Here is a 17,458-nt window from a genome sequence, read left to right on the forward strand (position 1 = left end):
CAAGTGTTGGAAATGGCCTGGTAGGACTATCCATAAAAACTTGAGACTGGATTGAGGATGGACGTGGTAATACCAAGCAGAGAATTTAGCCTCATAACAGTTCCTCGAGGTTATGAGCATGTGTTGAATGACAATTTGTCACACCATTTCCAGGATGTAAATCTCGCATTGGCAACCTTGTTGTTGAAAAAAGTCAAAAAGAGGCTGCGAGTAAAACAAATAGTTTATTCTTAGCATATAATTAACATGGTCGTATATCTATGATCCTTTTATTAAACAACAATAATAATGTAGTGTGGCTTTACGTGTTGTGGTTTGGGTTTTGTGATTATGTTGTTTATTGAAGTTCCAGACTTCGTAGGAATGAAATATAATATGTATTAATTTTATGTAAGGTAGGTTATAGATAATAAATTTTATGTAAGAGGTGACAAGTTCAAGTGGCGATACAGATTTTTTTTTCAACGGTATTTGGAAAAATTGCATCAATATTTGTCTCTTTTTAATTATGTTTTCTTTTAGACGTGTTAATTTAAAACTTTGTATCAATTTATTTGACGATATTTTAGCATTTGATACTTTTATGAAAATGGATTAAGGGTAATACTGAACATTAGCTTCTTCAAAATAGCGTTGATTTTCGCAAATACGGCGAATATTAAACTAAAGAGAAATATTTTTTAGTTTAGGTTAGCTACAATACCTACGCATGTGTTTGCCGAATAAAGGATCTTTGAAAATGCATTGGAAAGTGTGTCAGCAATTTTTGTTTTAATATTCTAGTTTAGAATCTTCTACAAAGACTAATAAAATCAATATATTTTTTAGTTCTACTAACTTTTGTGTTGGTTATTTGAGACAGGAGAGTCGGCTTGTTACATATAAATTATTTGCAAAACATTATAGGTGAAGTGGTGTATTCACGTCAGTATATGTTCAGCGCCAGTTAGTTAAACTATGTAGGTGTGCGACTCAAAACAAAAATGGGAAACACCCGAAAATCAAATTTTTTTTTGTTTTTTCTTTGTTGGATTTATAATGATTCTGTAGATGCACATTCATGTATTTCCAAGAACGTCATAATATGTAATTAACAATTTTACGTTCACCCGTGTGGTAACTTGGTTGCTGCCATTCTTAAGTCCTGGTAAACATAGATATTTTCGGGTAAGGGATGGTGAACAATTGGACGGCTTTTATATAAAAAGAACCAAGCGCCATTTTTTATATTTTTGAGATATACCCATAACTGAATGCATGAAACACACTAAATTCTTTAAAAAAATAGACCTAAGTGATATATAGGCTGTGCTCCTATCTGTGAGCACTTGAACCAACAACCATTTTACATAGAGGTTTTCTACTTTTATTTAAACCGAACCAAGTGACATTTGGCGGTTGGTTCTGTTTAAAGAAAATTTAATGTGTATTTTCTTTCTTGATTTAAAAAGAACCAAGTGATATTATGTTGATTGTACAGTAATAATATTGTTAAATCAAACACTGTTGGATTCAATTTGTTTTTAATTCAATGTAGATTTTGAAATACTGAGGGTACAAAATTCTATAAGTTAATATTAGATTTGTTATTGTGTTTTTTTTTAACATGATCATGATGTATAGGCCTATTGTCAAAAGGATCATACAAATTATGATGAAGACTGGGATGATAGTGTTCAAGATCCAGACTACACTCCACATTTAGATTCAGGCAATCAAGGTGAATATAGAGAGACCAAAGACATAAAGGAAGAGAATGAATATAATAGTAATGTACCTGAAAAGTAAGATGGACAAACGACTCAAAATAAGAAAGGAGGTAGACCTAAAAAGGGGAGAAAACGAAAGCATGTCAGTCAAACATGTCAGTCATGGAAAAAACTAAGACAGCAACAAACCTCATTTCGTAGTTAAAGGTACTTACTGTAGTCCCAAGGAATTCAATGATTTTAATTGCAACTGCTCCAAACGATGCAAAGACAATGTTAATATTGATTTCAGGAAAAAAATGTTTGAGAAATTTTGGGATTTAGGATCTTATGATTGCCAGACTGCTTTCATTGCTGCACATATTCAAGAGGTATATGTTAAAAGAAAGAGGTCATCATCTAACAAACGACAATACACTAGAAAATACGAACTGGATAAAGTGAATGTCTGCAGAGAAATGTTTAGTAGGTACTCATACCTTTGGAGTATCAACAAAACGAGTCAACACATCACTGAACAAAATTCGCTCCGATTGTGTAACTGACTAGAGAGGAACTCAAGAAAAGGTGTACCTCGAATTTCTCCAGTTGAAATTAAAAAAATTAAGGACCACATCAACAAGTTTCCTAGGTATAAATCACACTACTGTCGGCGGGTGAGTGGTGATACAGAATACCTATCTACAGAACTTACAGATTTAAAAATGTATGAATTATACAAAGAGGAAAATGAAGGAAATGGAGCAGTAAGTTTTAGTTGCTACAGAATTATACTTCACAGATATTTTAATATCAAACGAAAAAAAGCTCAAAAAAGATACATGCAATGCATGTGACAGATTTTATGCAGCAATGCAAAACTGCAACATCATTGAAAAGGAAACAATTATGAATGAGTTAAATGTGCATCAGTCAGTAGCTGAAGAAGCAAGAGATGCAATGAATCGTGAACTTAAGACTGCAAAGGAATGTGAAAATGTGGAAACGTTAAGTTATGGCATGGAGAAAACATTGCCTCTGCCTAGAATCCCAAAAAATATAATTTATTACAAGAGGCAAATATGGGTTTATAATACTGGGATAGACTCTGGGAAAGAATCCAATAGTTAATTTTATGTTTGGGTAGAAGGCACTGCCGGAAGAGGTGCCCAAGAAGTGGGTTCCAGCTTGCGAAAGCATGTTGTTACTCATGTCGGAAAAAAATTTCACAGACATCATTTTGTGGTCTGACTCGTGTGGGGGCCAGGATAGGAATATCAAAATGGAACTAATGATGAACACATTGTTTGGTGATCTAAACCCACTGAATTCTGTCACACTTACCTCCCGAATGATTCTGATTTTGGCGATGTGGAATCTGCCCTAAAACAACAGCGACTATATACTTTGGAGGACTACATAAATGTAATGGAAGGATGCCGTAAAAAGAGAAAATTTGTTGTGACATAAATGCAGAATTATGACTTTAAAGGGACCAGTGAAATAGAGAAAGAGATCACCAACAGGAAGATTTACACAGAAGGAAATAAAATTAACTGGCTCACAGTTCGTCAAATTAAATTGGAGAGATGTAAACCACAAGTTCTTCAGATGAAGACCAGCCATTCTCAAGAAACTTTCATTGATGTTAACATTAACAAAAACAAGCGACGAGGGAGACTCATATGGATTTCAATCATCTAAATTAATTTCGCTGTGGCCTGAAGGAAAGCCTATAAGTAAGGAAAAGCTTAAGGATATTAAATCTATTCGTCATCTTATACCTTAAGGAGTCTGGCATTTTTATCAGAAATTTCAGTCGAGTACAGAGGTTGAAGATGACATAGATGGCTTTGGGAATAACGCAGAATTCACAATGGAAGATGAATAATAAATTGCTTATGTGTTTTATGCTGAAATGTGTAAGTAATAGTTTCTCGTAACCAACTGACTTTTAAGAACATTTTTGTAATTTATTTGTCATCTCATATGGTATAAGTTATGCTTTCAATGTATCTGGCATTTTTAACACAAAGCTTATATCCGACAGATGAAGAACACTTGCCAGATTGTTTTAAGACCGATTATGTAGATTTACAATGGACAATTACTGAACAATGGATATTGAGGTAATTAAAATGGTGTATTATTTGTTTGTTTGACAACGTGACCATGGCATTCATGTTCCATTATACTTGGTTCTTTTTAAAGAAACTCTACTTTATTTTATTCAAAGAGAACCAACAGACATTTTTACTGATTAAACTATGATAGGAAGATAATTCACAATGTTATGCATAATAATAAAGCAGCTTATTATACATGTTAAAATATTTTACAGTGATTTTTTTATGTAGATGTTTCATTATTTTTTTGACATATCAATACTTTGAACAGTCTTTTCTCAGTTGTGACTGAATGGCGCTTGGTTCCATTTATATAAAAGCCGTCCAATTATTGTAAATGTTATCTGTAATGTAGATATAGGGCAGGGTTCAAAAATATCCGATATTTATTACATATATCAAAATATTTGATATTTATGATATACTTATATCAGATATATATAAAAGTTTGATATACCTATATCAATTTTTTATGAAAGCCATATTATTATTTTAATGTATTATTTATGAATACTGTTTGCATACGTGTTACATAAACATACTAAAATTATAAAAAAAAAAAAACTAAATGTTTTTAAATGTTTTATATTTAGGTACGGTAAGTCATCTTCCGATTCTGAATCTGGACTGGATAGGACATCAACGACATTTTGAATCATATCATCCACTACATCAGCAGGTTGAGTAATTTCATCATCATGAATATGATCCGATATCCAATCACAGTTCCTTTTCTTTGCTGAAGACTTGTTGAGGCGTTCAAGCAAGTACACCAATTTATTAACTTTGTCAATTCCCAAACAGTTTCTCAGCTTCGACTGCACCAGACCAAAACTTGAAAAAATCCTTTCAAGACCCGCTGTTGAAGCAGAAGCAGTCAAGAGCTGTTCACACATATTTATGAACCTTTTTTTGTGTTCCCATTGCTCCCATTGAACATCTGTGGTGTTCAAGTTTAGAAAAGTTTCCGCCAATCCAGCGGTGGGGTTGTTTGAAACTGAGGCCTAAAAAGATATTGCGGAAAAATTAATGATTGGGTCATTATCGATGTAACCATTGACATAGGGCTTATTTACAATTCAGCAAATGCTGTGTTCCGTTGTTCAGGGGTTAAGTTTTTGCCTGCAAATGGTTGATCAAGAATATTTGCCAAATAATGTGGGGCACCTAATGCCATATTGCACCTTTGGTTGAAAGCAGATTTCACTTGAGCTGGTTGACTTGATAAATCTTTCTCTAAATTTTTCCAAATTTTGACAGCTAGTGAAATCGCCGTGCCATCTCGTTGGGAGCGATCTAAAGCTTTTGCGATTGGATCCAGTCTTGCCAGGAAATCCAATGAATTGTTAGCAATTTGAATATCGTTGACAATTCGGTAAATTTCACTATCAATTGCATCTCAATGATTTTGGCAAATCTGCACTAGAATTCAGCGGCTTTCTACGAATGATCGTACTGTATCCCGAATCAAGTTTCAGCGTATGACAATAGGCATGACCAATTTTTTGCCTTTTGCTTCTTTATACCACGCTGCTGGCAAATGCTTATTTCTGAAATATTTCATGACTTTTATGATGTGTTTAGTGACTCCTTTCACTTCTACATCTTCAGCAAGTAGATTTAACCAATGTGCACTACATCCATATTGGATAATGTCTTCTTGCATTTCCAACTCACGTCGCATCTTAGTTACATTCCCAGTATTGTCTGTAACAAAACTGCGTACCTTAAATCTGAAATCTTCAGTTTTTTTGATTAATTGCTTAGCAACTATTGTCAAATGTTCGGCAGAATGCGAATTGCCAGACGTATCAACAGTATGGACGAGAACGGAATCTCCTTCACCTGTTGCAATGCTACAACAAACAATCGGTTCGTTGTGTATATTCGACCAGTCATCTAAGGACATGGAAACGGTTTTGCCAGGTAAACTTTCTTGATCTTTCTCTACAATATACACATTTGTTTTATTTAGTAGTGGTCCAGCTAACTGGAATGCGGACGGTGGCTTGTATCCTGGTCTTAGAGCTGTGATAATTTCTTTAAATAGTGAGTGATCTGCATGACTAAATGGTGTATTTGTTGCATAAAAAAATGCTGCAATTTTAGTGTCAAGTTCTTTTGATATTATTTTATCCTCAATTGAAGTTTGTTTCTTTTTTTAAATTCAACTTCAACAATACAACTTGAATCAGCAGGACGTGTTCTGGATGTACTTTCTAGAATAGGGTGTGTGGTGGAGTTAGAGCTGCCCGCTCGTATACAGATATCGCGATGTTTCACCATACGCTCTGGAATGCCCTGCAATTCTTTGGCGCAATGTTTACATTTTGCCCACTTGCCCGTGTTATTGGGCTTTGCTATTAGCTGAAAGTCAGCCCAGACTGGATGAAGAGGCTTTGGCATAGTTGGTGTTATTTCTAAAAATGACAAACACTCATTGCAGTTAAAACCATGGAAATTTAAAAAAAATATATTAGGTAACTAAAGAACATTCGACAATAATGACAAAAGTTGTTATACTATGTTAATAATATTTTATATTAAACTAGCTGTCCGCCCCGGCTTCGCCCGTGGTACATATATAGCCTATAACACTCAGGGATCACGTACATATCCAACGGTGAAAGAATTTAGAAAATCGGTCCAGTAGTTCCTGAGATTAGCGTGTTCAAACAAACAAACAAACAAACTCTTCAGCTTTATAATATTAGTATAGATTAGCATATATTACCTCGAGAAAAATAATGTTTGATGAAAAATTACGTTTGAAATTTGAGTTTCACATATCTACTCTACTTTTTAAGACCAAATTCGTATACAATTTTTAACATAGCGACACCTATTCTCTAATACAAAACAAATAAGTACCTATATATAACCAGCAAATTCAACATTCATTTATCAGTCTGAAATTTTTACATAAAATCTATCAGTCTCGAATCTTCATATAAAAGGGCCGGCTTTTTCAACACATCATAGCCTGGCTCTTTGATAATTTTTTCTGTTTAGAGGCATAACCTAAAAATTCATCATTTAATAAACAGTTATATTCTATAAATACAAAAGTTATTTAATGCTTCTTAAATACTCAATAATGAAGTAAAATCGTTTCTGCACTTTGTCAATTAATTTCGTTGTAAACAATAATAGAATAATCAATAAACACAAAAAATAACTTACTATTTTGTAACAAAATTTTTCTGACACGACTGACGGACTGACGCCATGAATGCCGGCAGAAGTGTTGCCATTTATGGATTAGAACTTACCATTAGGGAGTATGTTTTAACTCTACTCCCACGCCATCTACATTTGGGGAGTAGAAATATAGTAACAAATGCTAAAAATTACTTAACAATATTAATTTTTTAAACCATTTTTGTATTGCAATATATTATAAAAAACATTTGATATATATCGGATATAAATTATATATCCTATATATCCTCGAACCCTGAAATAGGGATGTACTTTTTTTGTGCTTTAATATCCTAGCTGAGATTACTTTCAATGAGACATATCCCTGATCCTGTTGTAGTTATATCCTACTGTTTAGTTATTACTAACTGCAAATTGATCCTGTGGTTCTCCAGAGATCTTTAATATTGTTCTTTATAGCATAGCCAAGACTGTTTTCAACAAGAGATATCTCTGATCCTGTTTTAGTTGTGTCCTACTGTTTACTCAATACTAGCTGCAAATTGATCCTGTGGTTCTCCAAAGATTCTTGGAATACAATTTAACCGAGACTGTTTTCATAATGTCAAGGATGTTAAATGTCAGTATGTTAGGTATGTAACATACTGACATTAAACATTCCTCTCTTTTTGAACACAGCGTTGGTGGCGCTATATTCCTAAGGATCCGGGAGAAGCTCATGCTCACGTGGCAGTTAGTATCAGGTAAACAGTTGGGTGGCAACAATAGGATCAGGGACATCTCTTGTTGAAACCGTCTTGGCTGCCCTATTAAAGCATAACACAAATATATGTTACTATATAGTTACATTACAGGTAATATTTGCAATCATTTTACACTGACCTGTAACACGGTGGCTGAGTTATCACACAGGCAAAAATGAAATGGTTACTTATAATTGAAGTTCATAAAAATATTTGAATGTGTCTCCACAGAATCAGAAATAAAACAAGGAACTGGATAAATCTATTTTTGGGTGTTTCCCTTTTTTTTAGAGTGGCATGCTTAAAGTAGACATGTATCACTATGTGGATATTTCTGTTTTAAGTAGTACTACTTTTGTCAAGTGTGTTATTGTACTAATAAAAAAAAAATAGTTTTATACCTAATCTCACTGGTTTTTTTGTGATTGCAATTATAAAGACAAGTTTATTTCCCAATTATCCATTTTAAGTTTTGCCTCTGCAGTAAGGCGGATGCTGCCATAAATGAGTCCCTGCTCTGCTTGCATGCTGCTTGCATTAATTATGATAGGCCTTAGAAGCTGAATCTTTTGCTTAGTGACTGGTGTCATGATTGTCAAACTATTTATCTTTACAAGATAAATCATCTCCAATATTTAAGCCTTCTAGTCTGTAGCCAGCATACAAGTGCAAAAATAAATTAAGGATGTGGGGAGTATTGTGAATCGGGTGGCTAGATGACAGATGAACAGATGATGGGCGGACGTGAAGGATAATTGATTTTCTGCCTTAAGGCCCGTCTAAAATTGAAATGTCCGAAATTGTGTTGACTGACACTGATCACATAATATTTGCTGATTCCGGTTCTCATTTCAAAAGGTAAACTGAAAAGAATGGATGTTTAGTAGGAAAGCAAAATTTTAATTACACCTATCCCTCACTTAGCACGGCTTCAGATTGTGCGAATTCATTTAGCGTGATTTTAATTTTACTGCCCCAGTCTCAAATAGCACGTCTGTAAACTTCAGTTAGCACGAAATCTCGGCAGGCAAATAAAAACAAAGTTGAGCACGACGCCACAAAGTCTGTTTCAACTTCTGTGAACATGTGCTGTGGGATACATTTAGCCAAACAAGGGGGCGAAGAGTATCGCGCGCAGGTCTGTCTACGCTATCGGCTGTTGTACAATCATCAGCTGTGGCAAGTTAAATTGCGGCTATGGAGTGCAAAGGACCAAATGTTTTTTACGTCCACGCGTATGCCGCCGTGCCGTACTGTTGTCGCCTGGTCACAGACTGGGCCGTGAACTCAGTCTAGCCAGTGGCAAGGAATTCACTCAAAAAAATGCAACGTCTGCCCATTCAGCTGCCGGTAACTGTACGTGCTTGAACACTCATAATGCATTGTGTTCAAGTGTTTGAGACAAAACTGCAAGTATTACGGCGCACATATTGTCATGAAGGCCACACTTATGTTGGTCGCACTTTAGTTTTAAGCAAGTGAACTGTGCGCACAATCGTACAAAATAAGGACTCTTACCAAAAGTTTGTATAAGTCTGATGCTGTTGTTTGTACTAGCGGGAATATATTTGACATTACATACCGGAACAGAAATTAACAGATGATTCACGTGGAAAAGGTTGTTAAATGAATGTTGCAATGAAAAAAAATGGCTTGACAGGATTGGTGTGAACCAGGTGGTGATATGCGAATAAGCACTTTAATTTTTGAAAAATATAATTATAATTATCTCGACAGTAATATCGGTTTCAATGTCACTAAGGGATGGTTTGGAAAAGTACGTGACGTGAGTTGAAGGTCATGCCCAGGTGGGAAAGTCAGCCAGCAGACTGACGATAAAGTACATAACTACATATCTCCCATTAAGCGGTGTCGTATTTGTCATATAAAGTGTGATGAGAGGCATATAAAGATAAATGGTGTGACATATTTATAGTTGAGTGTTATTCAACGCATTTATATTACGTAAAGTATATTTTCCTACACAATATTGGAACTCATTAAATAAATAAGCCTTGCTATTTATGGAAACTAATGCTTCAGAATACACGATTTCGAATAACACAAGCATTTTTAGGAACAAATTAGTGTGCTAAGTGAGGGATAGGTGTAGTGCTTTAAATTTGCGAAGTCTGAATACACAAATTCATTTTTGGCAGTGTGATTACAATTCATGTGTTAGCATTTACTTTTGCCTTACTGAATAAAAAAATGTATTGGAACTCACACAACTTTGACAAGTTAAATAATTATTCAAAACTTAAACTGCGTACTCATTTATTATGCATGAAAACAATCATAACTATCGAAAAACACTTATTTTTGCATTTACTCTATATTACTTAGCTCTGGTGATATCAGACATCGTAATATTTAGACAGGATAATTTTTTTGTGCGACAATGTGACATAATTCACATTAGGATAAGTACAGTTGTAGACGATTCTTTAAGACTGCATTGGCAAAGCTCACATCCGCACTATTAAGAAACAAGAGTAGTTATGTGGCTCACTTTACCTAACCAACCTTTCACTTCTAGTTACTATTGGCCTTAATTTCCAGAAACACAGAATACAGCTTTCACAAGTAAAATACCTTCTTACAATTAAAGTTCATTCTTCAACATAAAAATGTGGTATTAAGCTTAGATACAGATACAATTTATTTATTTAATACTACCACTTAGTTTCAATAAGCTATAATTTCAACATTTACCAATTTCCTCCAATTCAAGGCTTTTCACAAACACAGAATTTTTGTGAATCCAGTTTGAATAATAAACAGCATTTAATGATAATTTCTACATTTGCAAGATTTTGCAGTATTTTAATGTTGTTCACTTAACCTTTCACTTTTGTAATGATCACCTGAACATACACATTACTTCACAAAACAAACCGAGCACAAGTATGTAACTACAAAAAAAATAATAATAGGCCTACCAGAGAAGTGGGTCATCCAGCTAGCGTTCCTAGAAATGTCTGAGATTAGGCTGCACCATTGAATTTTTGGGGCATAGTTTTACTGCGATTGATTGATATTTCTTTCACCTATCCAATATTTACTTATAAATTACCTTAACATAACCTCATTATTAACCAAAATAATACAAATTTAGTTTTGAATGGAATCCTCTCTAGCCAGCGGGGAGAAAACAAGCCAGTCCAGTTACCCTGGCTGGTCACTGTTAGCTCTTGCGTGTTGGACTACCGGACGCTGTACCTTGCGAGGTGTGGGTAGTCTGATGTCCCTCGAGCATGCTTGGCGTTCCTATTGTTGCTCAGACTGGCCTGGGTGGAATAACAAGTCATCTTCTGGCCTTTATTATGGTCATCAGCTTCACTTGCTCCATGAAAATTAATACAAACTTCACTGAATATCTATGGGTTGTCTGCATAAACTTACGAAATAAATTGGATTAGGTACTAATTCTTAACTTTAAATAAAATATGCTTACTAAATGTGTTGACAAAAACATTTTCAGACTGTTGCATATTAATCAGAGAAAGCATTGCATATTAATTTTATCTAAATGTGTCAAATAACTACTTAGGTAGTGAAGTTTAGAAATAAACAATTTAAAACATTTTCCTAATTACGTAAAATGCAGTGCGGCTTATAATACATATAAAAACTTTTATGGTATTTAGTTTTTTGTGCACACTATTACCAATATGGCATTCCACACAACATGGATCCAGTGTATATCAGTGTACATGGTAATGGCTCTAGTGATGAACGATATCATTGCCAGACAGATTTTTGTTAAAATGTTTCTTTTCATGTCATTCATATGTCCCCACAGTTTTGATGTATAGGCCTATATAGGGTAGTTCCAGGAGAGATGCCGCAGATTTTGAAAAAAATCTATAGAAAAAAATATATTGAATTAATTAAATTTTGCATACACAATGTTACATAGACTACATTTTGTGCTTTATCAGAAAAAAAACATATAGTTATAGTAATTACAAGATGTCTCGAAATAAGTGAATGTTTTCTGGGGCTTTTTTTTCTCAGCATAACACTTCCTACAGGAGAGATGCCGCACCAATGAGGATAGATGCCGCACTTTATTTTTTTTGTTGTAAGTTAAGTTTTCTCTTTTCTTCTCTTCCGCATTCATTACATAATGTGTTGTACAAAGTACACTTCTCATGAAGCCACTTTGCACACATGCTGCACTGAATCCAGTCCACCTTGGAAGTAGGTATGTAATAGTTCTCCCAACATTCACAACAAATATTATCAATGTCATTACCAGTTTGAGTAACAGAAACACTTTCATTTTTCTTGTTAAATTCTTTACGAGATGTTTTCTTTCTCTTCAATCCTTTAGCTGAAGTCACAGGTTGGGTTATCTCGAGTGATGCTGGCATGGGTTTGTTTTTCTTTTTCTCTTTCAATCTTTCTAAATTTTCTCTTGAGGTAAGAATTTGTGCACATTGTTTGAATCTTCTTTTCTGAAGAGGAGGTAGTTGTGGGAGTGGACTTATATCATGGAGATGCTTTGTTGGAGTTTCTTTAGATGTGGATGGTGTAGGATCTGTTTTACTTTGATTTGTACTCTGGAATGAGATTTCAATTGGAACTGTAGATGACTCCTGTGACTGAATAACCTTATTTTGGTACATATGAGCATTAGTAGGCCTATGTCCCACAAGTACTTCAAAATTCTCAGGAGAAGCATGACTACATCCCGTTTTCACATAAGCCGAAGATGCATCAGAAATTGAATAGAAATGGTCAGGAATCGCATCAGGATTAAAAGGAAAGATCCCAGTCGCCTCAAATCCTGAAACAGCATTACCAACACTGGCCGCTTTTCTCCATGCATTACCAATGAGCTGCCCAGCTTGGTATCTGGTTATATTCCGGCTTGGGTGCTCTCGCATCCACATACTAGCCTCTTTGTTGTACATTCCTTTCAAAGGCCCAAAAAACGAACGATCTAGTGGTTGGAGTGCTTGAGTTGTATGGCTGGGCAAACAAATGATAACAATATCTTCCTTTTCAGCGATTTTCAAAAGATCTAGGGCACTTACATGAGAAGCATGTCCATCGAGAATGAGCACTGTTTTTCCTGTTGGTTTTCTTGGTACAAAATGTTCTACAAACCACCGAAGAAATAATTCAGCACTTATGTAGGAGGATTTTGGATTCATGTACACATCTGAACCAGCAGGTAGCCCATCACAGAACTCCTGTTTTTCGTTTACACCTTTCATTATAAGGACAGGTGGTAAGTACCTTCCTTCGGCATTAAAACATCCTATCAAAGTGATGTTTTCTCCCCTTTCTTTAGGTGTCAATGTGTGGATATTTCTGGAACCTTTACTTGCTAACACTTTCCCTGGTTTGTTAATGAGAGGGAATCCCGATTCGTCAACGTTAAAAATGTGCCCTGGTTTGTCCATAAGATTATACTCTCTAACACTGACTGTAGCATTCTGAAAAAATGGCATGTCTCGTCACGATTCATCCCTACACCTCTTGCAATAGAAAGACCTTCGGCTTGTCTAATTGTTAGTTCCGGATTTCTCTTGAGAAAGGAGTTCAACCAAGCATACCCTGCCATTTGAGATTCCCTAGAAAATTTATGTTTAATGTTCAATTTTTCGGCGAACATGTAGGCTTAAACACGGACGGTTTGTCTGTCAGGAGCAAATCCAACTTTGCAAAGATTTTGGATGTGACGAACAAGTCTTTTCTCATTTTCTGTACCCAATGTACCTTCTGGTCCAAGACCTTTCTTTGTGCAGTCGTTCCTCTCAATCCTCCGAGATATGGTCCGGGCTGGAATGCGATAATAACGCTCTGCCCCTCTCTTGCCTATGTCCCCTGTCTTCACTCTGGAAACGGCTTCTTTCAAAGTTTCTTCTGACCAACTAGCTCGTTCTGACTTCCTTCGGTAGCAATTAGGCATTTTCCTGAAACAAATACAAAATATTTATTAGGATATAAGTTATATCCTTATCTGAAATAAAATTAAATACATAAGTGATAATGTAATTTGGTCTATTTTATTTTATAGCATATAAAATTTGTTTATTTTGATCTACTTATTATGACATAACATATGTAGGCCTATCTTGTATGAAGTTTTTGTAATTATAAATCCAAAAAATTATACAGTTTTCAAATTTATTAAACCACGGCAAATATATATAAAAACACTGTAAATAAATCATTCTGTAGCTATTCGTGAGTAAATAGACTTAAGAAATATACTTTTGACACTGCGGCATCTCTCCTTTATTTTTGCGCGGCATCTTTTCAAATGTTCAAGGAGAGATGCCGCACTCACGAACTGCAGTAAGGAAACAGTTTTTTTACCATGCTTGTACATCACAAGATTCACAACACAATAGAGAAGTTAATAAAACCATATTAAGAAATAAACTTATAAACACACGTAGTAACAAAGCTTTTCACATACTACCTTCATTGAAGTTTTTCGAGTCAAAACCCCTTGCTTTACATAAAAAATCGACTGTTGCAAGCGTAATGTAGCAGCTATCCCGGATTACTAACATGGTGTCGCTTCGTGGATACAAAACGCACGTTCTGCTCGACCCGTGCTGCGATCTGTGTGGAAGTGTAGTAACTACGACGGGTGCGGCATCTTCCCTGCCGCTGCATCTCTCCTGGATTTACCCTAGTTAAGATACTCTATGTATTTTAATTGGTGTCATTGTGAAGGTTTATGGCAAATAATTGGTACAAACACTTAATTGCATGGAAAAGTAATAATTGTTGCGCCCTGTCCGAAAGAAAGAAATAATTTGTTCTTTTGTTTGTATGTCAGGCCACAATTACTGTGATAGGTATTTTAGTTTGCAAAAATCTAATCTAATGCATTTAATAATTGATGTCTGAAACTACCATGAGTTAGTAGACAATACCAATTTTCTTTTTCCAAATGAATCAGAATATAATAATTGTGGAGTTATGAATGAGTGGCCTTTGGATATATTAATGTTTTGTAGCAGAATCTGCTTGAATATTGTATTTATATTAATATATTGAGTGATTGATTATCATATTTTATCTTAAATTTTACTAAACTGAATCTTTTTAAAATCTTCTTCAAGAACTTTAGTACATCGTTATATGTGTATTTTACTTCGGTTTAGTGTTAATTCGTTGTTAAAAATGGAAGCAGGGTACTAAAAGTTTTGGAACAAGACCAAAAAATTATAAAATGAAAATTTCTACATTTTGTAACAAAAGTTTTTATTTTGAACGGTTCACTAGCTTTGATGAGAGGGAGAAATGTTTTTGGCACGGATCTTTGGAAATTTTAAACAATTTTATTGGTATATAATCTTATATATGTACATTTTGTTATATTTTCTTTGTTACATATTTTATAAATATTTGATAATGTTCAGATTATTTTTTGTTATGATAATAGAATAATTTTTTTGGCTAAGTTTCCAGGTGTAATTTGATTGTTGCAGGATGTGTGAAAACATGGAAGATCAGAGCGGGCCTAAGGTGGACGATGATGAAGCTGAGGCGGAAGGAATCGAAAGTGCTGAAATCATGGAAAGTAATGAACACAGCCTCAACATGGAGGCAAGTGCATTGATGGCCCAGATGGCTGAGGAGGAGAATCAAAAGAAGAGAACTAGGCATCGTCGCCGCAAGATTTATGAAAACATAAGAAGCAAAATGGAATTTTACTTCAGTGATGCAAACCTTGCAAAAGATAGATTTTTACACAACCTTATTGAAAACAATCCAGGTAATATAAATGGTTTTAGATTCAGAACACACACTCTTAATAGCTGTTTTAAATGTTTAGAAAAATATATAAATAGATTTTAGTTTGTTAGTTAGCCGTTTGAAGGCTATTTGCATTACATTACCAGTTTTGGTAAAATGACAGCATTAAAATAAGGAAGTGTCGTTCCGACTGGTGTGTCACTTTATCTTGTTATTGTTAACTTCCACATGAAACAGCATTCTGCCTTCTGTTAATTATGCACTTTCTATGTTTTGTGTTGTTCACAGTGTCTGCTTTTCTTTGACTTTACAACCATGTTGATCGATTGTTCAAGGAAGTGTTAATGTCAAGATGATAAAGTTTTCATCAGGAAGAATAGTATTTGATAGTATAGTTTTATTAATTTGCCCATTATTTATGCTTTAAATGTAGGCTTGGCAAAAAAAAGTTCTGTAGCTATGTTTTGTATTCTGACTTAGACGTGTCACCAGCTGTTTTATAGGATCCTTTAATGCCATTACATGTAAGAAGCCTGAAATAAATTTATTACAGGATAACTCTCTTTCATGTGGAGGTTTTTTTTTGTAATAATGTCATGTTTATTTACAGGACACCAGTCCCTCACTTAGCACGTATTCAGATTGCACGAATTCATTTAGCTTGTAACACCCCCAGAGCTTATCAAGAATTAAGAGGTAAAGGGGGGTGGCGTTGTAAGAAAGAAAAGGAATAGAGTGTGATGCTAGTTGTATTTGGCCAAAATAAACATCAACGTCAACTACTTCCACTTCCAAAACAAATTAAAATACAAAACAATTAAATAAAAACAAATAAAAAGGAAAGGACCAACAATATGCACGTATAAAAAAGCATTAACAGCCAAAAAAAAAAGGGGGGGGGTGGGCCAAGGGCATTAATCTCCAAGAGGGTCCAGGCGGCTCCACTGCATTCACATGCATTAGCTTCAAAAAACAAGACCATACCCATCAGTGACTTCACTCATAAAGAAACCTCTTTCTTGTCCCTCCCCTGGGTGCACCCTTAAAACAATTCCCTTGATCCCCACAGAATTATTGTACAAAACAAAATTACAATGTTATTATAAATAGATTTACTAATCTCAGGTGGTAATTTTAAATCAAAATTTTATAATTAATAAATATTTATATAACACATTACTAAGTTTCAAAAAGGCAACATAATAGAAATGACTATCGGTGACATTCAACATTAACCAAAAACAACAAATAGGAATAATATACAAGATATGGTAATAAATAAGAACAATGGTTTAGTGGACTAAACCTCAAAACAAATTCATTTTTGCCTCAAAAATCTCTAGCACAAAAATAAAATTTACACCGCAGTTTATAAGTTTGTACTCATTTGACAGGATTTACAAAATCCTCGTATTATATTCACTATCCATCCTCAGCTGCACAGGATTGATAAAAGTTCACCAGATAACCAGCAAATTAATATAAAAATATGATAAAATATTTATCATTAAAAAAATATATACCTAACATTTATATAGAAATGATTGCCTTTCACAGCACAAAACCTTCATTTACCACACAAAAGACATTATTAGACAGCGACGTTATCAAAATTATAAATTCAATTCGCAAAGTGCTGATTTACTGTGGTGTACCCTGAAAGGCTCAAATTTTATAACAAAAAAAATTTAAGCGAAAATAACACCATTAAATAGATATCAGACGCGCCATCGAAACCTCCCCAAATGGGAAAAACAACGAATACCTCGTCCAATAAGCGACAATCAAAAACCCTAAGAGAATCGACAAGTCTACAAAAAATATATATATTATATAATTACGACGAATATTTCCAACACAAAAAGCAAAAAAAGGATGTCCAACACTTACAGTTTTCTAGAAGCCTCTACAACGACGAACAGCCTTTAAAATTGCATCCCGCAAATTACAGCTGTTTGCACAAAAACTAAGAGCGCCAACTCGAAGCCTGAAGTATCTTGCATGCCTC

General features: G+C 34.6%; 1 protein-coding gene across 2 annotated transcripts in view; it reads left to right on the top strand.

Annotated features, from left to right (window-relative positions):
- Positions 1 to 228: 228 nt before the first annotated feature.
- The window catches only part of LOC134527967 (la-related protein 7), a 56,341-nt gene continuing 39,111 nt past the window's right edge, over positions 229 to 17,458 (top strand). The window contains exons 1-2 of one of the 2 annotated variants that reach the window (XM_063361075.1): positions 229 to 395; positions 15,183 to 15,469. In XM_063361075.1, the coding sequence (XP_063217145.1) occupies positions 15,184 to 15,469 (286 nt within the window). In that variant the 5' untranslated portion in view covers positions 229 to 395; position 15,183. The remainder of the gene's footprint in view (positions 396 to 15,182; positions 15,470 to 17,458) is intronic. The other variant, XM_063361076.1, reaches the window with a different exon arrangement.

The sequence above is a fragment of the Bacillus rossius genome, chromosome 1, assembly GCF_032445375.1.
Source record: "Bacillus rossius redtenbacheri isolate Brsri chromosome 1, Brsri_v3, whole genome shotgun sequence".
Lineage (NCBI taxonomy): Eukaryota > Metazoa > Arthropoda > Insecta > Phasmatodea > Bacillidae > Bacillus > Bacillus rossius.